The sequence below is a fragment of the Oxyura jamaicensis genome, chromosome 2 (genome assembly GCF_011077185.1).
Source record: "Oxyura jamaicensis isolate SHBP4307 breed ruddy duck chromosome 2, BPBGC_Ojam_1.0, whole genome shotgun sequence".
In the NCBI taxonomy this organism is placed as follows: domain Eukaryota; kingdom Metazoa; phylum Chordata; class Aves; order Anseriformes; family Anatidae; genus Oxyura; species Oxyura jamaicensis.
Genome location: NC_048894.1, coordinates 91897219 through 91924836, shown reverse-complemented (window position 1 = coordinate 91924836; position 27618 = coordinate 91897219). Strand labels below are relative to the sequence as shown.

Genomic DNA, 27618 nt, shown 5'->3' with positions numbered 1-27618 from the left:
TAATTCCAGTTTTGTACTACCCATAGGTAACTATATTAAATATAACTAAGCTTACTACAATTGTTTCCTACTTCAGAAGCTTTTCACAGAACTATAAACGTTTTGATCAGTTAGCGTATAAATTATCTCACGGCATCGCACTACCAAAGCAATTGTCTGTCTTGTACTGATGTGGGGTGGGGAGGTGTCAGCGATTCTTTCTTGTTCCTTGTATCTGAAGAGTGAGTGGACTTGAGATGTTCTGAGGGTTTTTGTAGGTGAAATTGAGAATGATCTCGGTGCCTACATCATAGTTTAATAAATACTTAGTCATAAGTGAAAGCTCAAATGTCTTTGAATGTAGGCCATCTCATTCTGAAAGCTGCCTCTTCTGTCACAGGTCTCCAGCAGCTCTGGTTTAATTGTGTGGTCATCTGCATGCATTTAGAGTTTTCCTGTTAATTGAGTACTAATACCCAGTGTCCAATCTGAAGGAGAAATTTTTGAAAAATCTCTGACAACAAAAGGATGAAAATGCTTATGACTGCTTATTGTACATATTGGATGATTACTAAATTTGAGGTGGAAACAGTAAATATCTAATGTCCTGAGAACTTGAATTTTCAATATTTAAGCTAATTTTCAACAAAGCTCATGTAGCAGATGGCTTTCTTGGTTATCTCTGAAGAGCTGAGCAATAAAGAAGTATAATTTCAATGTGAGGGGCTCATGGAAGAAAATGCTAATACTTTCAAATGATATAGAACTTCCTGTTCCCACTTAATGAAAAAATAAAACTAAAAATCTTTCGGTTCCATGAGGTAAGAAATTAATTTCTGGAGGTGTGATGAATCTTTAAGCATTTGAGTTCATTTTTTTTACTGTTTTAGTAGTTCTTTTGCTAATATAATTTTGTAAATGGCAACACACTGTATGTGTCTTTCACCACAGTACTGCAATGCAAGTTGCTTAAAATGTTAAATGTTCTTGGTATAATTCAGTTCTCTGTATGCAGTTTCTACCTGTGTATATTCCATCAGAAGAAGAAAGAAGGAATCCAGTGTTATATGCCAATAACGTCAGACGTGTAATGGCAGAGTAAGTATGTTGTAATATGCAATAAAAACAGATGTATGATTTAATTTTACTATCAAAGAAATGTGTTAAATCAAGTCAGTGTATTTGCCTGCTGGCAAAGCAGCTTGTAATCTTCAGTAGTGTGTACAAAACTACATAGCACGAGTCTTCCTCAGTGAGGAAGGCAGGGAGGCACAAACACAGCAGGAATTGTAAGGATTGCTTTTTTTTCTTTTTTCAATGTCTTTATATAACAATCTGATTCGTTTGCTGCTGTGCGTGTTTAAGTCCTCTGGGGAGGAAGGTACGGTTGAATTGTATGAAAGGTAATGTAACTGAATTGTGTGCTATTGAGGTTGCATTTTAAGCTATGACTTTTTAATGGAGTTAAGAATAGTTCCATGTATTCGTTGTTCACCCATGGTTATTTCAAATAGTAAAGCACAGGAAAGCTGCTTCTGTTTTAGAAATAGAACACTGATGTAATGCAAACAACTACTGATATACACTTAAAGTCATCCCCTGCAACAGATTGGGTTTGCAAGAAGACCTTGTATTTTTGTTTTGCTTGAACTGACTAGCTGGCTTTGGAATTCCATGTTGGGTAGTGATATGAAAGGTAAATACCCAGAATTTCAGGGAAGGCAAGGATGGAAAAAGTCTCAAGGTATGTCAAGTACATATGCGTATCTGGCCACATAAAATTGCTGAACATTGAAGAGAGCATGCTCAGGTTAACTAACTGTGGAAGTAGAGGTAGTATGAAGAAAAGAGGGGGGAAGAAAAATGCTTCCAGGTGAAGGCATGGGAAAAGCTGTTACGTTCCTGCTTCATAAAAAGCATGGTGCACTTGCAATCTGCACCTCAAATTGAAATAACCTTTCTTTTCCTAGAAGTTGAATTGAAGTAGAGAGAGCTCACTGGAGAGGAGTTGAAATAGTTCTGTAGAAAATCCTGTGAGTTACAGTTGCATCCAAGGTTTTTACACTGAATGCTAGTATGCCTGTCTTTATTCTAAGAAACTAAAAAAATCACAAGTTATAGCAGAAATAATGAACTCTGCATGTTCCCCAGCTTTAGCTTCTTCAGTGTTCTGAGCTGAAATCAAGGTCTTGTATTAAAGCGTTAGCCCTATACAGCTTGTGATTTATCTTCTGAACTCAGGAACCCCTTGAACTCTAATTTTATCTGGCCTCGGTTGATCCTACAGCTGAACTTACTGTGAACAAAAGTTGTTTCTTTGTCTTCTTTGCTTCTGTTTTTTGTAATTCTAAAAGCCTGGATGTATGTATAAACATACAATTTTGATTCATTTTGCTTTTTCTGGAAGTCCAAAGGCTGGAAAACTGCCAGAAGATGAGCAAGAGAAGATGCTTTGTCCTTATCAAGCCTGTTTGTGTCTGTGTTGACAATGCAGGCGTTGGCTGTAGTAGCAATTTTCCTGTACCGATAGCACTGAGTCTGGTCAAAATGCTGCCCCTTCTGTAAGGTGCACACACAGCTATTTATTAAAAGAGCAGCTCGTATTTTTTTTTTTTTTTTAGCATTTATTCTGTCATAAGATTTTTCTTCTTCTTTCAAAAGGCTTCTTCTAGGGACCATTATTTACAGGTTAGTATTTAAATCCAGCATTGGTTTTGGGATGTCAGTATGTCAGGCCTTTACCTACCACGGAGTTTGGATAGCCTGATCTTTCTTAGTCATCTTCCTTTTGAGGTATTTGAAAAGCTTCCAGCATTTATTTATTTTTACAATTTATTATTTCTTGCTTTGGCTTGCCAGCTTATGATTATGTTTTAACTTGTCTGTCATCTTCTGTTTTCCTTGAAATTTTCTTAAGAAAAAAAAAAAATCCTTCTAATTGCCACCTTTAATCTGTTGCTTAGTCATATTGGACTTTTTTTTTGTCCTAACAGAACTTTTTAAAATAATTTTTTATCCTGATTCCCTAATATGGTATCTCATTCTGTACCACAAATTAACGTCTACCCTTTCAATTTCTTCTTTCAACTTATTTTTAACTAGCTTCTCCTTTTCTATGTCTTTTCCCCATGCTTGTGCTGTAAGTTCCTATATTTCTGTTGCGTGCTACACCTACTGTTGCCTTAAGATCTGATTAAATTTTGTGTAATGTACCTGACTGGACGTGACCTTAGTGATTACCACATCCCTTTAAGTAAGCCACTCTGGGTAGTACTCCTTGTGGGTTATATTGTATTCTTCCAGCCCTGGAATTCATCTATTTACCTGCCTGATAGTTGACAGGGAAGTTTTTAACAAGATGATCTACTGCATGCACAGTATGAAAGTAGAGAATAGGAAGTAATCTAAGCTGGCATGATAAACACTCCTCCTTTCTTCTTCCAAGGAAAATTAATTTCATGTGGTATAATACCAGTGACTCTTCCATACACCTGTATCTTTTTGGTTTAGTTGGCTTCTTTTTTTTATTCCCTTCCTATTTGTTGTTTTTTTTTGTTTGTTTGTTTGTTTTTTGTTTTTTTTTGTGCAAGGGTGGGGCCATTCATCCAGAAACACTACAGTGCATGTCCTGTTTGTTTATAAGTAGCTTATAAATAATATCTAACTTTTAACATATTTAGTACTTTTGAGCTTGAATATCAGTGAGATTTTTTTTTGGTGAATATTTGACTTTCTCATCCTTAGAAGAGAGAAACCCCGATCAGTAGCTTTAATATTAAGTGCATATCTCACTACTATATCAGAATTGCTGAAGTTAATGAGTGAAATCTGGCTAGTGTACCTTACACTGGCATTCAGAGGCCTTTTAAGAGGTTCTAAGGAAGAGGCTACTTAACAGAAACTAATTGGTTATTACATGAAACTACAATTACAGATCAAAATGGCTATAATAAAGTGCAGCATTAAATGCGGAATTTTCATCACAGCCAAAATGACTGTGATACGTCTCAGGAATTTTTTAACAGTCTTGCCATTGATGTATATTTAAAAGACAAAAAAGGTGATTGCTAATGAGGTAGAAAAACCTGCAGATGAAAGGAATGAAAGTTAGGAAATCCTGTGAGGACTTCATCAAACTAGAAAAGGCTGCACAGCAGAAATAATGTTCTATGCTAGTACAAATAAAATCAAGTATAATGGAAAATTTGGCAGATGAGTTACTTGTATGAAGCTGTTTGCTTTCTAAATTGCTTTTTACATTTGTACACTGAATTCTTCAAGGCCTCTTAAAAACCAGAGTCTTTCTCTAAACTTCAGTGCAGCAAATATGATGTAACTGCTTTATCAAGATTTCCTTGTGAACTATCTTTGGTGCTATTTGTACCACACAGCATCAAGTTTGAAGAAAAATGAATACCTAATTGTTTGGTGCACGAACACTTGGGAGTATTTTTTTATTCCATCTATTGCATACATTTAAACTTGTCATGTTTGCTTCAAGTTTACTTGTTCTTTTAAGTTCTATCCATTCTTTATGGAGTACTCTTAAAAATATTGCCTGTTGTATAATTTTAATCTGAAGGTAATAGTTCTGTTCAGGTGATTGATTTATTAATGTTAGTGTAACAACAGTATAAATATTTCACATTAAAACTTGAAAAAATACCTAATTACAGATAAATAACTTTGAAATTATTTTTGTTACTTCTCTGAAAGTATCAAAGACTGAATTTTTTGCCTTGTTCTTTTACATTTTCATGTACTTATGAAGTCAAAACATGTTCTGTAGTGGGTTCATAGTGGACAATATTTTATTCTTTGTATATGAACTTTCTCTTATGGGATTTCCCTTATTTCTTCAGAAAGGAGAAGAGTTGTTGCAGGATTTCTTGCCGTACAGAACAAAATAATGAACATTCTGCTCAGTTTTCATAGCTTAACTTGCTTCCTGTGTTTCTCTGGTTTATTCAAGGGCACTGGGAGTTTCAGTGACAGACTATACATTTGAAGACTGTCAGCTAGCCTTGGCTGAAGGACAACTTCGTCTGCCTTCAGACACATGTCTTTTAGAATTTGCAAAGCTTGTGAGAAGCCTTGGGTGAGCATATACAATATTTATACATAAGGTGCATCTTTATTATATATCTATGTATGTTTTTCTTCATATAACGATATTGCATTTATGAGTACATTCGGAATGTAGTCATATTGTAGTCGGGGAAACTAATACAAAGATTAATCCAATACTGCATTAGAAGCAAATGTCTCAAAGCCAACTTCAGATGTCAAGACAGTTACTTATGCCATCAGGGAAAAAACAACAGCCCTAGATGCCTTTAACATTATTCCCTCATTGATTTTTTTTATTTTTTTTTTCTTCATGTATTGGGGAATCAAGCCTTCTTTTTTGCAGAAAAGGGTGAAAAACCTTTTTCTGGTCATCTGAACAGGAAAACTATATAATTATTGTTTACTGCATGGTTGCAAGGGCTTTAAGCCTTTCCCCCTGACTGGGGAAGCTGTTTTATGCGTAAACAAGGGCTTGCATTCTTTTCTGCCCTTAAGATGAGAATGGAAACACGTTTTGAAAAGAGTTTGCCTGTGTACAGAAAAATACAGGATTTTTTTTCCACTTGCAAGCAGTACCACTAGACCCAAATGTGTGGAATAGGTTGTAAAATTGATTTTTTAAATTTTTTTTTCAGTCTAACAAGTGAGCAGTGTATGTATCGAGAGTTCATCCTGTACAAAGGTGGAAGACCCCCTCCCAGAGAGGGTCAGAAATATTGTGGGGCTTGCAACATTTGATACAGCTAAGAGTCAATTACCCTTTCCCCATGACATCTATGAAGGAGAACAGTGCTGCCATAGCACAGTCTTGTGACTGGGGTAGTGTTGTAATAGAGAGGGCAGAGGGGTCACTGTTTCCCAGGAAGCACAAAGAAGTGGTTGGTCTACTGCTAGATGTGCTTTATAAAGAAACTGTAGATTCTTTTAAGCAGTATGGCTATGGCTCATCTCTTCTCTCCTCTTATGACATCAGTTCCCACTGGCTCTACCTTACCAAAAAGCTTCATCAAACAGTGGGCGGTGGGGGGGAGGGGGATAAAAAAAATAAATAAACCACATAGTAGAACTTATTGCTGTTTTTCAGCTTTTCTTCTGTGTTTCTCTTCTCATCCTATTAAACAAGCACAAACTGAACTTATGTTTTCAGCCTATTAACTACTTTAATATGTAAACACCTTTTTCCTTTTTTGTCTCCTTACCTGAAAGTATGGAGCATAGTTTTAATGTTTCAATTCCATACTTTATTTTATTTCACTTTTTTTCCTTCATCTTCCAGTTTGTGTACATAAAATGGATAAAAAAGGAGGCAAAAATGTATTGGAGAAAAGGGAATGTGGGACAGCACTTCCAGTAGGATGGTAGAGACTTCTAGAGGTAGAGGAACCAGATAGATTCTTGCTTCATTTTTCCAAAACCTCAGAATTTACGATACAAAAAAAAAAAAAAACACTCCACCAACATATTTATTTAAAGAAAAATAAAGCCCCACTCTTATGATGCAGTTGATAATCCCAGGATTCAGTTTAATCTCCTTGTAACATTCTCTGGCTTCTGTCTGCTCAATTTAAAGCTGTGTTTTTAAATTACACTTCTTGATGTCTTTTCTTTGGCCTCTAAAATGATTTATATATATTTGTAAGTGAGGTTCCCCACAACCCAGAAATTCTTTGTCTGGTTTGAGCAACCATACATTGGTGAACTATCATCCTGTCTTGATTTGGGTACATGCCAGCAAAGAATGCTATTACCATGGTATTTTTCTGGCTCAATTGGATGAAGCTTGTAATATGATTTCACCTCTAATGCATGATTGATGGAAATGCAGTCATTTGCTGCTTTTTCAAAGGCTTTGAGGCCAGCATGGCATTAATATCATCTAGTCATATCCCTGAATAACTCAAACAGTAAATTTTATCAAATGGATTTTGCTTCCAGACTTAATACTTGCTTTTGAGCAAGAGCATACCTTCTAGGTAACACCCACTTTTAAATGCAAGACTTCTATAAGGCAAATCCAGACTTGCTTTTCCTCTGTTTTCTTTGAAGTCAAGTTATATCTTGGTTTGCTACACTGCAGAACTGTTTCTGTTCATATGATGTATCTACAGGATTCATTACCATTTACATGTCTGTAAAATTTGCTCAGCCTGTACTCCAGTTGGGGCATCCAACTGCAATCTGGAAGCCATGTAGCCACAGCAGCTAGGAAAGAGTTTGTTTTCAGATGGTCAAATGCAGCTAAAACTAGCTTGAAGGAGGTAAGATATTTCCCTCACTAAGAACAGTGGTAATTCTGCTGAAAGTATCCTACCTTCAGGGATCTGGCTTTCCCATCAAGTCTGCTGTGAAGGATTAAATTTTCACAGCTGTTCATCCTGAAAAATGTCCTTTCCATCTGTAGGGATTGGCTTACAAAATCAAGCAAAACACAACAGCAAACAATGTTATGTCCCTTAAAGCCTTGATGCTGCACTGAAGCCGTTAGGCAAACAAACATGATTTCACGGGCAGAGACAGCCACTACTGGCCTTCTAGCTTTTATAGCCTCCACTGGGATAAAAGTAACAATTGTAAAGGAATTGAGACATTCAAACCTTTTCATATTGGTTTGGAACTACAGCCTGTTGTGGGATTTGGACCACTTGGCTTCAAAGGACCTCAGCATTGTGTGTCATGGTCACTCATACACCAGTTACTTTCTGATTCTGATGGGGCTAGAGGGAAGTGAACCCACCTCGGATTCCAGCTAAGTACAGGGCATTCAGACTCAAGCTGAAGCAAAATGGTCATCTCAGTGATCCACACACTGTTTCTGAGATTGGCTCACATCTTTTTCTATATTAATAATCCAAAACTACAAGAAGTAAATTAACACAAATCTGACAGACATCTGTTTTCGATGCAAGGTTTTGCCTGTCAAACTTTTAACTTTCCAGACTACTTAGCTAGTTGTTTGGTGAAAACTTGCTCCCATCAAGCTTCAGGTACTACTCACCAAACAAGTGCTTACTCAGTTCTAGAAAGTGAATTTTGAGTCACTTTATTGCAAAACAAATCTCTCTGGTTTAGAGACAGATGCTAGATTGCATATTCTGTGTCAGTGCTGGCTTATCTCAAGGGAGTATTCAGATGCCAGCTGGCATCATCCTACAGTTAAAATCCATTTCGGCTCCTACAGTGAGGATCTATTGTCTATGGACTGGTTTTATATGTAATGCTGCATGTTAGAAGCTGAGTTCTATATATATCTCAAGCCCTCCATGGATTCCTTTGTGCCTGTTCATTTTTTTTAACTACATCATGGAAAACAAATGTTGCAGGGGGGTGTTTCGCTGCTCTCTTTATACATCCTAGGACCAAAGCTTATGGCAGGTGCTTTCCTGCTAGGAGGGAGAACATATGAATGTTCTGTAGGGTATGCAGTCTCTAAAAGAACTCATACATACTTGGGTCTTATACTTCAGAAATACAGTGCTTGGAGTTGTTTAGTCCTTTTTTGGCAGGTTAAGCTAGGTAATGGCAGATAGCATTGTAGTTGTTTTTATTTAAGTGTAATTTCTGGGAAAGGTTGTTCAGTCATTTCAGCTAGCAATCGAGGTCTGGAGTTTAAGTATAGGATAATTTTCCTACCAGGAATGCTTTCTTTTTTTTTTTTTTTTTTTTTTTTGAAAGCTTCTGAGTATGTTGTTGTTAATTAAATATTTGATCGAAGTCTCCTCACTGAGAGGAAGCTGCTGAGGATGTCCAGCTGCAGTTTGGAGACAATTTTGTTGTGAGCTTGTGGGTTTTGTGAATAACTGCTTTCCCTTGTCTGCAGCAGCAAACGGCAAAACAGATAACTGCAGAAGAATACTGGAGAAGATGTTATTGGCTCCTTTTGTCTTCAGACTGAAAAATTTGGGTGCCTACCTTTACCCTAAACCAGTTCAGAGTAAATCTACTGGTCAAGATTTGATTTGTTTTATTAGTGAGAGAGTTTACCCCACATACCTGCAGCACCACTTATGTTTAGTATATTCATAGCAAAATTTATTTTTACAAAACAAAAACAGGAAGTTTGACTTAGCAAAAAAAACACCATGCAGCAGATATCTGCATTAATATAAACCTGTACCATCATCAGTCTGCTTTTGCAATCAGAAGGAACGAGGTAATTTTTGTAGCTGTATTAACTGCTGTAGCCTTGTTTGATGGGTAGTCTCATCATGGTGTCTAACTACAGGCTGAATGTGAAAAATAAGAACTGACAAGCAGGATTAGCAGTATAATCGCTATTATGTAATCCCTGATTTCTTTTAGACAAGATGCATCAGGTCTTTCCCGTTCAGTGATATTAGTAAATTTGGAATCGTAATTGGTTTATGTTACTGTCCTAAAATACAGCTGTGTTCAGGTGACCTAAATCCTACCTAGTTCTCCGTGCCTGGTATTTCTTACTGGCTAGTTCTAGGTTCATGTTTCTTGCACATGTTGGACTGCTTATACACATCTGTCTTATAACCAAGGTAAAGGACACAAGTTTATCATCAGGGTTTCTAAAGCTTACCAGTAATTTTTAATGCAGTTCAAGAACTAATGGGAGCCTTAAAATGATAGGAATCCTGTACTTATTTTGTAATAAAGCAGTTTCATAACCCTGGTTCTGTATTTTGTTGTATTTTACACTGTTGTCACTCATTGCTTCATTCACTATACTGATATTTGTATTTTAAAACTAGGTTTATTTTTAAAATGTGCAAAAATAATGTGCTTTCTAGGCTGAAACCAGAAACACTTGAAGATGATCTGGATAAATATGCTACAAGTGCCATGAAAATGAAAGAAGAGAAGGTTGATCTTAAGGAATTTGCAGCATATTTGGAATTTCCAGTTTCCCACACGTTAGAAAATATGTTTGCCCTTTTTGACGAGGTAAGAAACAATACCATGTTTACAAATTGTAGTACTTGAGATAAGCTCTGCTCTAGCCTGATTTTCCTCCTGTTGAATTCATGGAGGTCTGATTTGGGCCAGTGTTAAGTGCTTTTGCGCACTTCACTACAGTATTTGCCTGCTACACCACAGTATTTGCCTACTGCACTTCCCTTTTGACATGTAAGGACACACATCATCAACTAAATGAAGCAGTCATTCAGGTAGAAGGTAAGAAGCATATCAGTTGCACAAAACTCATTTTGTTTCTAGAAACAAAATATAAAGAGGAGGGAAGGTAGGCTCAGGCCAAACTATAACTACTGCTTGTCGCAACAGAATGTGGTGTATATTAGCTATGAACTTAACACTTGGCTTGTAAATAAATTATTCTTCTAGGATTACTGAAGCAAACCTTGAAGGACCTAGGAACATGGTAAATGAGCCAGTTCTTCTATCCTCTGGCAATCAGACAGGATGGGGAAATGACCATTAACTTTGTCTTGATGAGATGCTATTTGAACCAGGAGGTGCATATGTTCACAGTGTGCTCTCCTAGACTAGAGAGAAGATTAAAATGTCATGTGTTCGGGGCTTAAATCAGACCAGTTTGACCTCTGCTTCTCTAATTTTAATTTCAGCCTATTAAGTCAGATGATTTAATGTAAAAATCTTAAATATGCAAGTAAAGGCTAACAATAGCAGCACTGTCTTTTAAGAATCTTTGAAACAGGAATTCTGACTGGTACTCTGAAAAGGGCCTACAGAGCTTTTACAACCCTAGTTCTCTCACTGATGTAATTCCATTTCAGTGAGGCTTTTTTTTTGCCCTTTTTTTTTTTTTGCAATGGCATATGCAGTGATCTCTGAATATTCTGCATCTTAGTTGTTAGCTGTTAGTTATTTTGAATGTTTTGAGGCAAACTGCAGTATTCAGAGATGAGGTTTTCCTTCACAGAATGAAGAGGGCGTAATTGATGTTCGGGAATTTGTCATTGCTCTGTCAGTTGTCTGTAAGCCATCCAAAACTCTGGAAACAATTCAGCTGGCATTTCAGGTAAGCAAAGTTTTCTTTGTTTATATAATTTACTTAAATTTTGTGGGTGTTTTCAGAAATAATTAATATTGTCAATTAGATTTAACAGAAGTTTGTTTCACATGCCTTTTTGATACTTAATTTCATTAAAATAACATTGGTGAACTGTTAGATTAGATCATGTTCAGAGAGAAAAAATGCATCGTTTTACGTGACAAACTTGGAATCTTGCAAAGTGAAATTGTTCTGTGGAGTTCTTGTAAAATCTTTCAATACCTTAAGTCTGTTCCTTTGTATTGATTACTGTAGACTGAAGGCTAATGAGTTGTGCTTGCTGCTTTTAAAATATTTCACCAAAATCTTTTTGTCAAGTTAAAAAAAAAAAAAAAAAGTCAAAACTTTCAATTCTACATGTTAACACAGATGGCTTTTTCCTCCTTTGTCTTCTTGAAAATATTTATTCTTCTCTCTTAGTCTTTCAGTGTCTCTTTTTTGTCCTGCAGTTCCCCAGGTCCTGCAGTCTCTGCCCAGATCTTATACCTTCCCATAGGTGCTCCTGATCTTGTTCTAGACTCAGTGGTTTGTTGCAACATCAACGTAGATGGTTATTACGCACCTTTTGAAAAACTGACAGCAGCAATGCTTAATGTTAGCCTTTCCAGTAGATTTGTCTGACACCTTAATTTGATACTTTTAACTAATTTATTTAATATTGCTATTTCAAGCTGTGCTGTGTCTTATATCATCTTGTCCTATTGTCTTGAACTCGTAGGGTCTTGTGTCTTTAGTGCTACTGAAAATTGAGAATGTTAACACTTTATGCTGTCATCACGGATGAATGCATGAACTTGAGAACTTTGGAGTTGTATGGTACTACATGGCAGACTTATTTTCTGAATCCAGCTGTTCTCAGGTTCTTCAGCAAATTTGTACTATTCTCAACTACATTTTGCTAAAGAATGAGGTTCCTGTGAATGCCTAGTGTTCAGATCTATCATTCTCACCATTTGGCTAGTGTCAAATATCTGACGGGAGGAAGAAACAGAAATACTTAGTTCCTACAAATTCTGTGGAAAATCAGCTACTGTTGGAGGGGTTAATTTACACATGAGGAAAAAGCAGAGAGGTTTCTGCCTTTGTTTATTCCATTTGATCAAAGTAATGCAACAGAAATGATAACATGCTGTTTATCTCTGTCTTCATCTGAAAATAAACAACCCTAAAGTAGACTTAAATGTGGTTTTGGGGCAGTATTTCAGTGAAATTTCACTTTTGTGATGCAAAATATGCAACATACTTCCTCAAATTGAGGAAGAGAAGACCATAGACTAGGTGATTTCTTTTTAGAAGCACCTAACTTCAAGTTAATTGAACCGTTTCTTTAAAAAAGAAGTTCTTCACTATCTGCTGTAGTCTTGGAAACTCATAACCAGGGAACTTAAAATTATGTATTAATTGCAAAATATAAACTTAACTGCAGAACTTGTACACATTTATTAAGAATGGGAAGCATTCAGCATGGAGAAGCAGGTATAGCTCACTTATCCTGCTAGTGATGATCAGAAGGTTAAAAAAAAAAAAAAAAGAAAGTCTTGAGCTGAGGAAATTTTCCTGACGCTACATATTAGGGAGAAAAAACAACTGATTTTTTTTTTTCTAATAATTTCTGCCCTGTTTCCTGGGATCATGTATATTGAGATATTCACACAGCTTACTGTTAGTCATCAAAAGATCTAGCTGGCTCATGAATGCATGACTTAGAATAGTTGCTGTCCTCTGCCACATGCTGCTACTTGCAAACCACCATGTCATTTGTTTTTAGGGATAATGTGCAGTATTTCACGTAGCTGAACAAGTTTTTGAAGTGGGAGTGTTTAGTTGTGGCTGAAGAACTTGAAAAATAGGCTTACTGAGCCACCAGAGATCTAAAGTGGTGGGTAATTAGAAGCAGAAGTGGGGATTATGTCAACCAGTTCCAGAAGCAGCACTCCAGAGCATGTGCGAGGCGGCCTCCTTTTCTAATCACTAAGGAAGTGAAAGGCTGTGGCAAATCTTGCCAATGTGATGCTTGTGAGCGTTACCATTATGTATCACCTTCTGAGTATTTGATCTGTGAAAATATAGCAGGTTTTAATAAACAAGTGTCTTGTCCTTGCCCCTACTTGTGAAACAGCCTGCAAGTTGGGTGCTAGGGATCAAAATTCAAGAGTCCTGAACTGAGCATAAAGTGAGTTCTCTCCACAGAACGTTTGTTTTTGTACTCCACTGACTTTTTTATTCCGTCAAGGTGTGTTGTCTGTGACAGTAACTTCTGCTTCTGTGAAAATCACTTCATTGTGTCCGTTTTGTTCATCCTCATCAGTTCCCACCTTCTTACTGCTGTAGAGAAACTAAAAGAAAGTTTCCAAAGTAGGTTGTTTTTAAACATAGTTAAATATTTATAGCCATGTCATGCATTAGAATTAGACAATGCTATTTCAAAAACCATTTTGTTTCAGTTTCTATTGAACTGGCAAAATTAGTTATTTTAGAAAATTTAATGAAGTTTGTTACAGATGTTATGAAATACTCAAGTTCTTTTGCCGGGGAAAGCACTGTACATATACAAAGATAGAATGAGTATATGAATAATTATTTTTAGTTATCTATTATCTGTCAGTAGTAAAGCTAAGTTTTTGCCTATGAGCAAATTCTTTTCTTCAGGACTTGAAAAGAAGCAAATTACAGTTTTCTAGAAAATGGAAGAAGTATTTGTAGAAAATTATAGGTTCATCACTGTTTAGAGTGGGATTCTTCTGGTTAATACAGCTTCTATATAATAATTTAGATGCAGGAATCTATAAGCAAGCTGGCTGTACAATCAGCTGGACGTTGGTCGAGGGAATCTTGAGTTTTATATCTGACCAAGTGGGAAATTCTTTCTGCTTAGGCCAACCTAAGTATATGACCTGATTCCACAGGCTCTCTGGGAGTTCAGACATCTAGCTAAATAGACGAATATTTATTCTTAGTTACATATCTGCAAAACATGTAGCTGTTAAACTGTCTTATCTCTGAAACGTCACTGAAATTCCAGTGTTCAGGCATGTAAATGCATAGAGTTTTTCTGGATACAGCAAGCTTTACTATGTAAGTATACACAGGTGAACTAATAATCAATGCTATCTTCTACCCAGACTACTCAGTAATCCTTAGTAGACCATCATCAATCCGAGAGTGACTAGATTTTCTCAAGCTAAAATTTAATTTTGCATAACTTATTAATGTGGGACTGTTCATAGGAGTTAGTATTCAGCTTCAGAATGATTTGTCTTGCTGTCTTGTTTTACAGCTATACCAGTCAGAAAATGGAACTATAACAGAAGAAGACTTAGCTCATATTCTAAAGACTGCCATGGGTGTGTCACAGATTAATGTTACACATCTTTTTAGAGCTGTAGATGAAGAAGAGAAAGGAAAGATTACATATGGTAAGTATTTTAAGTGGATCTGAACTGTTACAATGTCAAAGTTGTCTAAACTCATGTTGATATACAAGCCAGTTATATTTTTCTTAGACTTTGTCTTTTTAGTGGGCTTGGTTTTATAATGAAAAAAGCACTGCAGACAAAGTTAACTTAGATTAAAAAAATAATAATAGAATTTCACCTTTTAATATCAAATGTCTTGTGTGCGTTTTCAGTTTTTTTTTTCCCTTCTACATTGTCAGGTGATACCTAAATAGACTCTTTCAGCATATTCTGTTCTCAGGCTTCCATGCATGTGAATATGTATTTTTAAGAAAGCAGCCTTAGCTCTGTCCTCTTGATTTGTCTCTTGTATCTGTTCCTCACTATATCTGTCCTCCCAGAATATAGGATAATATAAGATTTTTCTCCTTCAGTAATTTCTCAGCCTGTTTGAAAGTTAGTCGTGTGTGTGTGCGGGGGAAATGTGGGGGTATTGAAAAGGCTGCTCGATATATAGCCTGTAATGCAGGTGATACGGAGGCGAGGAAGTTGCATTAGAAAAACTGAGATATCTGGGTGAATAGATTATGCTGGGAATCAAAGTACTTGTGCTTACTTCAGATTCTTCATCTTTTATGCAGTAAAGTTCTAAATTTAGTTGTATTATTTTAAGTATTAACTGAGTTGTTGATAGCCAATGTAGCACATACTCCAAATAGAAGTGCTTCTGGCATGCTCCTGTCCTAGTGGTTTTCCATCAGGATAATTCATAGGCATTTATGTTTTAAAAATGTTAATTTAAAACATCAATGTTAGTGAATCACATTTTCTACACTAGTATTTCCCTTTTGAAAAATAATTATGTAATGCCTCAACTACAGAACAATTTTAGACTCATTGAAATGAATATCATTGCACCAGCCTCCTGTTTTTCCCTCTTACCACTTGCCTCCTTGATTCCTGCTCTACTGCCCATTTCCTTTCTGTACTTCTCATCTGCCATATCCCCAGCATTTCTACTTTGATCCCTTTTGCTCCTATCTGGCACTCCGTGTTGTCTCCCAGCTCATTCAAGTGGTGACTCAACTCTTCCCCCCCCCCCTTATCACCAGCTTCAAAAATACCAGCAAAGAACCTAAGCTGATCTCTAATTTTGGCACATCTCATTGTTTGAGGGAAAACTAAATTTAAAATAGTATACAACTGAACTGAAACCAGCTCATGTGAGTTACTCAAGACTTCATACTTAGTATTCATCTTTAATAGTACCAACTTGCACTTTTATTTGCAATGTCTCCTGACTGGTAATAGTATGTTCGCACCACAATAAAACCTGGACAGCTGAGCCACAACGTATAGCTCTTGCTTTCATTATTTTTACTCTAATTTTTTTACATTCAAAAGTAGTCTGTGTGACTACATGAAGTAGGATGGTGGTTACATCACTTCTTTGAAATTCTGCTTGGATCTTATTCTGAGGAAAAGTGCTAAGAAACAGCGAACAGAGATTTTAACTTATCTGAAAGCTTAATCATTAGTAAGAATAAATGTGCAATTTGTTGTGGTAAAGAACTGAAAGGTGAAGGTAAACTTCTGGTATTGCATTCCTGTCTTGAAAGTTATTTGCAATAAATATTTGATGTCTTGCATTGCCTGGGAATGTGCGTAACTTTCCACATACTCAATTTGTTGCAAGTGAATAGTGAAGAAGATGCAGAAAACTTGCAAATTTTACCTTTTCTGAAGCCATTATGCAGGCAAGTTCTGAGAAAGAAAACATTTGTATCCTGTGGAAGAGTATGAGGGGTAGGTGGGGGGAGAGGAACTATAGAGGTTGAACATAGAGCTTCCATCAGGAGTATCAAGTAGTGCAAGGGTATTGTAAAGGCGGGAGAAAATCCTTTTGATTTGAAGTTCCTGTAGTTCATACACGGATTTAATTCTTGTTAATAAAATTAGCAGTATCAATGAACTCTGCTCTGGGTTCTTTTCCCCCCTTCTTTCCTTTTATAGTGATAGTAGAGAGCAAAATGACTTTTTCCCCAAGCAAATGACTAAGGTTGACATCTTCCAGTCCTCTTCATGGTTGCTTTAAGCTTGAAATCCAAAATGAGAGCTGTGATTAGAAATAATGGTGGAATAAGTCATTATTTCTACATCACCTTGTCTCATGTTTCTGGGGTGTGTGGCAAATAGGATCCCAAGAGCTTTTCTTTGGCCTCTGCTGTGAAAACGTTTTGTAAATGTTCTTAAATATCTTTGGAACTTCTTCCAGCAAGACACAGAACGTTTACATACTCAAGTCTATCAGAAACGTTATCCTGTTCAATTCAGTCTTCCCTGGAATATGAGGTTTTTCATTTTGATCCAGAACTGACAGAACATTGAGGGATAAATCATGACAGAATTGTCAGGATTCTGGTTTGGATATAGACTTGTGTCAGCAAGTGTTTCCATCATTTTCTGCATTAATTTTCTCAAAAGATGCAGTACCTTTTGGAAGAATTACTTAGAATGGCATTAAAGTAAATACTCGAGCCTTTCCCAAGCAATAAGTGTTATGCTTAATATGATTGTAAGACCATCTCTGGTACTGTTGGTTGAATCTTTATACTTGTCTTACTTGAGCTGGGCTAACTGTCTGAATTACCTTTTCCTCAAAAAGGCTGTTTGTTCATGGTCAGTAACATGACACACGTGTTGTTACAAAGATCCCTGGCGTAGGCTTAAAGCTTCTATTTGAAAAAAGGGAATGTTGTTGTGTTCCTGCTGCAGGCCAGACCCAGTTAAGGCTGGTAGCTGTCTCTCAGCTGCAGAAAAATAATGTACTCAGTTGGATTCACTGAATGCGCTTAAATGCTTTCAATCTGATGAACTGGTTTGCACTCAAGTGTTTCTGATGTATTATTGCAACTACTACCACTCTTAAATTGTCTAAATGTAAAAATTGTTCTGTTTCCTTCTTGGAAAATGTTAGTTACATCAGATTCTTTGATTTTTAAAAAAGTAGTCAAGTTGATCTTGCATTGAAAATATTATCAAAGGAAAAATAGCTGCTTTGTGCATTTTCAAACATTTAAGATTTTTTTCTTCCTGAAGACTTTGATATCATTTTTGGTATATCAGCCTGTGCTGTACATATAGGTATTTTGACATAAATTATAGTGTTGGTTTTGATGCTCTGAATATCATCAGCTTTTGTTGAAGTTACAGGATCTAAAATGCTTTATCCATATAAATTGTGGATAAAAGCTACACTTTTGTTTGCAGAAGGGTGAAGTTATGTTCTTTGCATTCTCCCCACCTACCCCTTTGCACCAGTTCAGAGGCAGTGTTGACCTACAACTCCAGTGCCCCTTTGGGCCAAGTGGCATTCCTCTGCTCTTTCTAATGTTGTGTGCCCTCTCAGAAAGAGAAGGGTGGTGGAGAGGGAAAGCTGTGCTGGTTTTTCTTCCACGCCCCTTTGTACCAGGAGGAACTGGGCTTTGCTCCTCTGGAAGGTCACTTCAGCTGTCATCTGCACTGCACGCCAGGGAGCTCACACACAGCGTTGACTGGTCACGAGTTCTTCCAGGATAACATGGTGAACTGGAGTGGGCTGTGTGCCACGTACTGTAGGTGACAGGGTGAGTTAGTGACAGTGTTCACATCTGGCTTCTTCCAGTGTCAGTCTACATTACAACGCAGCTTCTGACGACTTGGCTCCTGTACAGTACCTTGTGTATAAATTGGGTCCGAATGAACAGTTATAGGGGCAGCATTGTGACAAGGCTTCATTGCTGGATATTTAATACAGAAATGTCTTGACGATAAGAAAACCACTCTCCTCCAAGAACAAGACAATCTTGCTCTTTCTGTTGCGTTATAGGTAAACAATATTAAAATCATATTTTTTTTTCAGAATGTTACAAAATTATAGATGTTTTAATTAGGCGAGCAAATAACTTACCTTCTCACAGTATCATTCTCTGAAATACCAGGAGTTTCGGAATGCTGAAATCTTGAAAGTGGAAGGCAGCAGGGACAGCTGCTTTTAGGTTGAAGAGACTTATCAGCAGAAAGCACTAAAGAGTGTATTTGCAAAAAGACTTTCCGGATTTTATGAAGTGACTACTAATGCTGTTTGTTGTTCCTCATCTAGAGGGCTTCTGCCCTTCCCCAGTGAATAGCAAGCTGTGATGTCTGGGCGTGTGGTACTCCCCATGCATTTTAATTCAAATCTGAGCCTGTTTACCCCTACGCCATGCAAGCTAAGGTCTGCTCTGAAATGTTTTAAGAAGGCTTCGATAACCCTTTGTGGCATCTCAGTTCTGGGGATGTGGTAAACTTCAGAGAAGCTAAAACAAGCTATGGGGATAGTGCTATGTTAACTGCTGCTATTTTCTCCAAAGTCATCATGTGATTATACCCTGCATGTATTCAAATTTAGCATCCTTCTATTTCAAAGAGCTGATTCTGTGTAACAGCATTCTTTTTTTTTTTCAGATGACTTCTACAGATTTGCTGAATTGCACCCACACTTTGCAGAAGACCATCTCTATCCTGATCAGATGGGAGCTGAGAGTGGTTTGGAGACTTCATCTCTTTCTGCTCCTAATGGTATCTGTACTGACTTCAGCCCTGAAAACGCTGAAGATAAAAACAAGCCCCTGCAGAAGAAACTGAATTAACACTACAACTGTAAACTTCCTCTCCTGGTGAGAGGATTCTCTTTTCTTGGGATTTTCATAAGTCACTCCAATTACACAGCAAATACCAGTTTTGTGTGTGAAAGTTCTTCTACTTCAATACCGTTCTTTGATTCATACGTGCTATATTTAACAATATGTTCCAGGTTACTTTGGGGAAGGTGTTTTTATTTTTATTTTCCAAAAGGTCTTTGAAAGGCAAAAATGTGAATGTGCTTCATTATTAATGTTCATATTTAAAAGGAAGCGGCACACTTATTTATATTCCACTGGCTAGTTTCACCTACAAAGTGTCGCACAAATTGCGCATGTATAAAGAAACTGTAGCTACTATGGTGTTAAGTGCACTTTGGTGATTAGTGTTTTCCCTAGATATGGGGATGTTTATATGGGGCCAAATTTTGCTGCTTATATTTGCGTAGTCAGTTTTGTTGATTTCAGTGGGATTATTCCCTTGAGCAAGGCAAGCACATTTTGGCCCTTTTGTTTTGGTTTCAGTGAACAGATTGGAAACAGTCATGCAAAAACTTGCTAAGGATTATTTTTTACTGTTGAATGACAAAATTGTTTCTCTTTCAGTCTATTCCATGGTAGAATGAAAAGGAAAGACTCCTTGTCCCTTACTCCAATACTTTTCTACCTTTATCTTCCCGATGCGACTAAACATGTTTTTTTTTCAAACTGACATGCCACATGCTGTTTGCAAACACGCAACAAAACTGCTTTTCTGTTACAATCAGTTCAAATCATGTCCTCCTACCATTTATATGCAGATGTTTACAAAATTGTTTTATCAGGAATCACGGTTTCTCTTGTAGCAAGCCTGTATACACGGATAACTTAGCGTGGAACACACTACAAAAACTTGGTTATATCAATGCAAATTTGAAAATGCTGCAGTTACTCCAGAAGCCAAGCCAGCAAGAAGTTGCAGAACGTCCTGAAGGAATGCTAGTTAAATCTCTGTATCAATATTACATATACTGCATATAACATACAAAGCTTAAAATAGTTTAGAATTATTTTAAAAACTTGAAAACATTTCTATTTGGTAACATTTCTTACCTTTCCTTTTGTAAAACCAGATGCCTTAAATTACCATCGAGGGTCTCAGAAAAATTGAAGTAACTCTAAAATCACAGACCTCTATTGATTAGGAAATGGGCCAAAGGCCTCATGGAATAGGAAGGAGAACTGCGTTGCAAAACAACTGCTCAAATCAACTATGTTCAAATCATTTATGTGACTAAATCTGCAAGGCTGCAGTAGAATTAGGACGGTTTCCTAACTGGAGAACTGTCATTGAAATTTGAATCTTCCACTTGTTAATATAAAACTAGATTTGAAAGGATGACATTTCAGCAGAAGGAAATCTGTTTATACCAAATGCTTTTGTTATTATTTTTAAATAGCAGGAGTTTTTTGTTTGTTTGTTTGTTTTAAGCTCATTAGGGTATTGGAACGTGTCCTTAAAAATCCTTAACTGTATATGGCAAGTCTCCAGACTGAAACCGGCTTTAATATAGAGTGGATATGGGGAAAAAATGTGAAAAATAATGTTTTTTGTGGAGTAGCAGAGGTACATTCTTATTTGAAGGTAGTAATAAAGTTTTTTTATTTACCTAGCATGCCATGCTAGCAGGGCTGCAGCACATTGGCAAACAAGATTTAAACTAAAACTGATCATGAAAAATAGAAGACCTTGTTTGAAAATAAGGCATGTGAGAAACCACTCTTCGGTAGGAATAGTCAGCTGCACAATCAGAGGGAGTGGGTGTAACTGTACAAAAGATCTTGTGGCAGAGATAGTATCAAGTATTGCTGTAGAAGAGATGTTCGTTGTAGTGGGATGCATAAACACTTGTTGCTTGTAAGAAATGAGATGGTATTTCTGTGCTACTAAGGGGTTGATAAGGCCTTACCTGAAGTAAGTCTGTGTTGGGGCACTTGAGAAAGATGGCGAGTAGCTGAACAGAGTCTGGAGAAAAACTATTTGGTAAAGGGGTTGAAAGAATTGTTTCCTCCAGAGAAGGAGACTGAAGGAAGTTATGAAACCAGTCTTTAAGTGTGGAAACTGTCACTACAGGGAAGATAGGAACAATCTTTTCTCCATGCTGATGGAAGGGTGTCCCTTACAGACACTGTATGAAGACACTTATTTTGTTGATCATAACCCACCGGATTGGAGGGATAGATCTCCTGAGGTCTTTTTTATGTAATTAGGCAGGATATATTTCAGTATGTAAGGGTAAGGTACATTAACTGTAGTCTGAGCATATCACACCTCCTCTGTAAGACCTTCAATAGTACTTGGCCCAAGCTGGCTGACTGTGAGATAGTTATCTTTTGCATTATATGTGAGCTTGGGAATTTGAGAATTTCAAAGTGCAGGGCATGAGGTAGGGTTCCCTGAGACACATGTCTGAAGGGAAGAAAAGCTTTAATATCCCATGGACAGCCTTGGTGTGGGAGAATCTCCAGAAGAAGAAATTACTCGTTCCACATCTGTGAAAGAACAAAGAAAGCTGATTGAAGTTGGCTAAATATAAGTGTGCCTCCTTTCTATGTATGGTACATATAGCTTGGGGATCTGTCACCTAAAAGGCAAAGAGTTCATTTGGTTTCTTAGTTATTTCTGCTGAGGGAAATGTTTTCTAATCAGGGTGGATGTAATAACTGCACTTAGTGTGACTAAGCTGTTCAGTGTTGAGAAAGCCTGGTGAACGGCATTTTGCTTGCTTGGTGAGCAAGCACTTTTGGTGGAAGCAACTGGTTTAAAAAGCATCCTGCTTCTGTAGTGACTTGTTCCCTGTTTTGTGAGATTGTTGATCTAGGTAGAGACAGTGAAGTCCTGAGCAGCCTGCATGGAAACATTGTTAGATCACAGATAATGGCACAAACAGATTAATGAATACAGTCCAGGGGGTTTCAGTATCTTTTGTATATAAGGCTATCATACTAGACTGCCCTGTAGTGCCAGGTGGTAAACTCAGACTTTGTTGGGGGCTAAGACCTGTAGCACGTGGCATTACTGCAACAATACTCATTACAGTTTGTCTATTGAACTCATTGATGAAATGTTTTACTTGTTCCATGTAAAAGGCATCCAACTGTGGAGCAGCTGGGTTGTGACACTCAGTGGCTTGCTGCACTGCAAGGACAGAAGTGAAAGCTTCCTTTCCCGTTCACCAAACAATAACATATAAATGCTTTCAATTACAATATTACCAGTTTTACAAACCTTAAATTTACAGGGAGACATAAATAAATGTCTTCAGTTCTTTATGACAATTTAATACATGATCCTTACACACAAAATGCAGAGGTGTGAAGACATTAGACACTTGTCTGATGATCATTTTGCTGCTTTTGTGAAATACTGCCATCCCTTGACAGCAGAGCTCTCTCATCAGACTGAATTTCTATACATTGAGAGAGATTCAGCCAAAGCTTTGTTATTCCAATGTGGTTGAACAAGTAGCTGTGTGTTTTGAATGTATTTAACAAACAATGAAATCCAAGATACCTAAAAAAAAGTCTTTTTTTGCTTCACTTGTTTTTCTTCAATTACAATAAAACCGCATTAAAAATAAAGAGAAACAAAAGTAAGGAGGTACAAAGCTCATCTAAACCACTGTTTCTACCACAGTAAGGTACGTTCTATTACAGATTTCTCTGGAGTCCAGTGCTGTAAGCAGATACATTTAAAAGCTATTATAGGGAATTTGTGATCCTTATGGAGAAATAAGGCTGTGCACTTAACGTTATACCAATGAATTACGCTATATATTTCAATGCATTTATTGCTTCTAGAATCCTCTTGCTATGACAAAAAGGCAACCAGACCCTTGTGTGTGTTTGCTAATCCTGCTTTAAAGGTTTAAAACCTCAGGTCACAAGGCTTACTTGAAAAGGAGATGTGTGCATTAAGGAAGTGATGCAATCTCTTTAGAGGCAAAGCCACAGGAAGTAAATAGTTGTTTTGTACATATAATGTTTTCAATCACACTGAATAGGCTTGTTAGCTACTTTAAGCATTGGGCTACTTGGAAAATGTTTTCATTCATAATATGCAATCAATATTTTTCTGGAAAAGGAATTGTTGCACTTTAACATTGGTATAGTTTGGTAATTTTTTTTGAAGAGGTATCTTTATTAATTTCTGAGTTCTTTTGTAAGGCCATATTTGGTATTGTCATTAAATGAATTTTTCTACGTCGTTATTGCATGCCAAGTACAGCTATTCATGTCAAGTTTTAGTCACGTTCTGCTCTCTGCTCCTTCAAAAACAGTAGAGAAAGGATTTGCAGACTGTAAGCTGCAGAACTCGAATGGCATCTGCTGTAGATCCCATGATCTCAGAAAAAGTATTTAACCACAGTTCTGCATGCATTGTGGGACTTGAGATAGGAAATAAATTTCAGATTTAAAAAAAAAAAAAAATCTGATCAAGTTAAATTAATTTTCTTTAATGTTGAGATGTTGCATTCTACTTGATGTGAGGCCTCTGCTTTTTTCTAGCAGCGTTGCAGTGTTCTGTAATTAAGCCCAGGTGTTACAAGTATGTTGGCTAAGAGTTTTTGCATTAGCAAAACTTAAGTTTGTCTCCAAAGCTCATTGAAACAGAAATTCCCTGTGAATGAAGCACTGCAGATGATTTGTTATTTTTTAGGTATCTGAACTTCAGCTAATGTGGCTAGCTTCTTTACAAGACAACAAGGAATACTGGGTCCAACAGTTTGAAAATGCAGGTAAGAATTCATAATAAGCACCATCGTTCAATCAGACAGTCAACTGAAACCTCAAGACCTGGCTCATGGATGAGTAGGAAGACTGAGATAGTCATCTAGGTAGTTTTGCTTTCCAGGACATGGCATTGCAGGTAGCAATTAAGCCAGCTGTTCATCAGTCAGAGGACAATTTCCTGCAGGTAATGTCTAGTAGACATCTGTCATCTAAGTAATGTCTAAGTCACTAGCGGCACAGCCAGTGCTGTTTCATCGGTTCTCTCTCTTTTTTGTATGAAGACCAGAAAAAAGTACTCTGCGATGGGAACCTTTAAAGACATCCTTAGAGGTAAAATCCTCCAGTGCTTCCTCAAAAGAACAAAAACAGTGATTCCGTGCTATAGCTAAGGCAGTGAAGTGAGTATACAAGTTAGTCACCGACACACCGTGATCAAGAAGTGCATTTTAACTTAATACTGAGGTATAACTACAGAGAGTACAGTAGCAAGGAAAACATCCGTTAGGCGTGCCTGGATTTGCATAAATATTTCCTGCATCTCATATTGGTCAAGACAAGACAGTTTTTTTCTCTAGGAAACCCATCAGGTTTATTTCAAGATATTAGTTATTCTTTTATGAGTGAAGGAGTGATTTGTTCTGTAGAAAATGGCTTCTTTTCCCCTAGATGTTATGTGTCATGATGGCACACCTACATTGGAATCTGTAACTGGTAAAAAAGGAATGTATGATTTTGAAAGGATCAGTCTTTAACAGTAGAGATGGAAACAGTAGAATCACCTCAGCATAGATTGTACATAATTTTTTCTCTTAATTTGTGTGTTTTTGTAACATACTTCTCATGTCTCTTGATTCTGAGCTACTATTTGTACACAGCCATATGAAAAGCCCATCTCATTTGAGACCAGCTTCAAGATCTCAAAAAAGGTGTTGTACATTAATCTACGGATGTAATGTTAAGTCTCAGTTCTTTCACTTTGACCAAAAAAGGCTGGAAGCAAGAGAAAAGTCATAATGACTTTTGTAATATTCTATTTTGATGTTATGAATGGTGTTACTTGAGAGTGCCAATCTAGAGCCAAAGAATCTGCTGGAGAAAAATCAAGCTGAACTTCTGGTCCTGAACCAGAAAGTAGTAAATTAATTAAGGCTAGCATAGCAGCAAAGCTTGCACTGTACAACTGATCTTTTTGCACAGTAAAGAAGGATATTTTCCATCTCTTGGACTGGAGAATTTAGTTTTTGGTATCCCTTGCTCTTCATTGTTCAGTCTTGTTCTCTGTAGGCTGAGTGCAGCCTGACGGAGACCTCTTAAGATCAAGTGACATTCACAGACCACTTCTCCTGACCAGTAAGGGGCAGGCAAACATTAAATTTGCATCCTGGTAATGCCACCCAAAACTAAGGCTCCATGTACTACTGCTTTAGCTTGCATCTGCCTTTAGATAAAGTATCACATTTTATTTTCTCATGCTCTGACCGCTGCAAAGTTGTCCAGGTGTTAGCAAGTTTGTAAGTACTTTGGAGACTCCAAGTGTTTTTATGAACAATAAGACATTAAATTTAGAAATACAGTATGATGAAATCTTAATTTACAGTGACTTCTTTGTCACTCTTAGTGTGTGTCTGTTTACTTCCAAGTTCAGCATGCAGTATGTGTAAATGTGCTAGTAAACAAATTCTCCTCGTGGATACTGAAGAAGGCCGAAGCCTAGGCACTTTTCATCCTACCATGGTACTGGAAATGAAATTATCTGATGATAGGTTACTTCTAAGTTTATGAATGTGTATGGGGAAAACTGAAATACATGTCTTCTATTCACTACCTTGCATCAAGACAGTTTTATTTTAAATACTAAAGAAATAAACTTGTGAAGACCTGGTATGCCCTAAGTATATATTTTTGTCCCATGTTCTCTTTTATAATAAAGTTTGAACAAAATATTTCTTACATCTCAGAAGAGAAATTTAAGTTAGTCCCTACTGTACTTTCCAGACTACAGAACTTTTTTTTTTTTTAAGTAAACATCTAAATGTGAAATTGTATTTTTTAGTATGTGGATTACAATCCCTTAAATTAAACATCTCTCCTTAGCGATTGTATATACTTAGACAAAAAGCGCATCAGTTGCGGCTGCTTGTCTATATCGTTGTTTGTGTTGGTGATTTGTTATATTGCTTTCTGTAATTGCTCTAAGGGTATTAAGAGCTCCATGTAAATCAGTAACGTTAGAAATAGAAGTCAGAAGTAAATCTCTAGAAGTGATAGATTTTTTTGTATCCTGGAGGAGGACCAAGACTAAGCATCTGCTAACTTTTAATTATGTGCTATATAACTTCAGTGTTCAGCATCGTGTTGAAAGTATCTGGCATCTGTTCAATGGGACCACTTTCTAAACCTTTTTGTAATTCCCAGCATCTACCCGGGTGTGTAAGACATTTCTAATTTGATCGCAGGTACTAGTTCATCTTTACTGAAAGAATAAAATGCAATATCAGCAAGCTGAGAAATAATTCATAAGAAGTTTTGGATCTCTTGAATTACTGTTAAACTTGCATTGACGACATAATTTATACATTTTTTTAAAAAGTATTGCTATGTTTTTGAACACACTTGAGAATTTAAATGCAAAAGCAAAAAAGTTAACCTTTTAATGATCACAGTTTGGAATTTTCTCTTTCCGCTACTGAATCCAAGTTAGGCACTGCCATGAAGAGGATGCTTTTAGTTGAAAACCCGTGCTGATAGAGCAGGAAGTACAGTTCTGTAGGAACTCGCTCGCAAGGTATGATGTGCTTGTTCCATCAGTGGTACAGCTCTGGTTGACTTCAAGGCTGCTCAAGCAGTCGGTTTAAAGATGCATATTGGCTGCAAGCTTTCTGTTATAGCCCTTGGATATGCAGTGTAAACCTGTAACAATATATAGTGCTACTGGATAATAGTAACGACCTGAATGCATTTTTTCTGCTGTATATTTCCCTCCTATGGCTCCTAAGGTATGTGTATATAGACTGTCTTTGCACTGAACCGACTGTACTTTGTAACTGAAAGGCAGGTAGTGTACTAAAGATGACTGTAGCTTGTGGTTCCACTTGTGGTTCCACTTTCACAGAACGCAAAGTATATAGCTTCAGTGCTACAAATTTGATTTTTATATTTTTTATTAACGTGCATGGAAGACTACGGATAATATTTTTAAAAGATGAACTTGGTTTTGTACATTTTTCAATGTTTAAAACGATATGATTTAACATTACCTCTGAATACCAGTGATCCGTAAATTCTTAAAGGAAATACCTCAATTTGAGTATTCTTTTCTTGGTAGTTTTTCGTGATAGGTTGAAATGGACTACAGTGTGTGATGAACTAACTGAGCCAAATAGCAATGACGTAAAAGCTTCACCTCTGCTGTAAGCTGTGTGATTTACTGAAAGGGAACTAAATGATACACTACAAGTGTTGATGTTGCAGTATACAATCACGGCTCGTTCCACCCAACTGGACATTTTCTTTATGACTGGCTTGTAAATTGAATTTTCAGCGTGAAGCCAAATTAAAAATGAAAGAAAAAATGTTCTGTTTCCTTTGGATTTTGTTCTTAGATATTATTTCGATAAACACCAAGGTAAAGGATACAATCGTAATTGTGAATAAAACCAAGTCCCATATGTGTTTAGATGTGCTTTATGGATGTATGTCCTCTGTTGGCCACGTGTATGCAGGAGACCAGCCTTGACCT

At 36.9% G+C, this 27618-nt stretch overlaps 1 protein-coding gene across 2 annotated transcripts in view; it reads left to right on the top strand.

The window, feature by feature from the left end:
* LPCAT1 (lysophosphatidylcholine acyltransferase 1) overlaps positions 1-27547 on the top strand; it is a 55514-nt gene extending 27967 nt beyond the window's left edge. For both annotated transcript variants that reach the window (XM_035317454.1, XM_035317455.1), the window contains 6 exons: positions 995-1077; positions 4952-5077; positions 9807-9960; positions 10919-11017; positions 14328-14466; positions 18931-27547. In XM_035317454.1, coding sequence (XP_035173345.1) covers positions 995-1077; positions 4952-5077; positions 9807-9960; positions 10919-11017; positions 14328-14466; positions 18931-19115 — 786 coding nt within the window. In that variant the 3' untranslated portion in view covers positions 19116-27547. The remainder of the gene's footprint in view (positions 1-994; positions 1078-4951; positions 5078-9806; positions 9961-10918; positions 11018-14327; positions 14467-18930) is intronic.
* Positions 27548-27618: the final 71 nt, after the last annotated feature.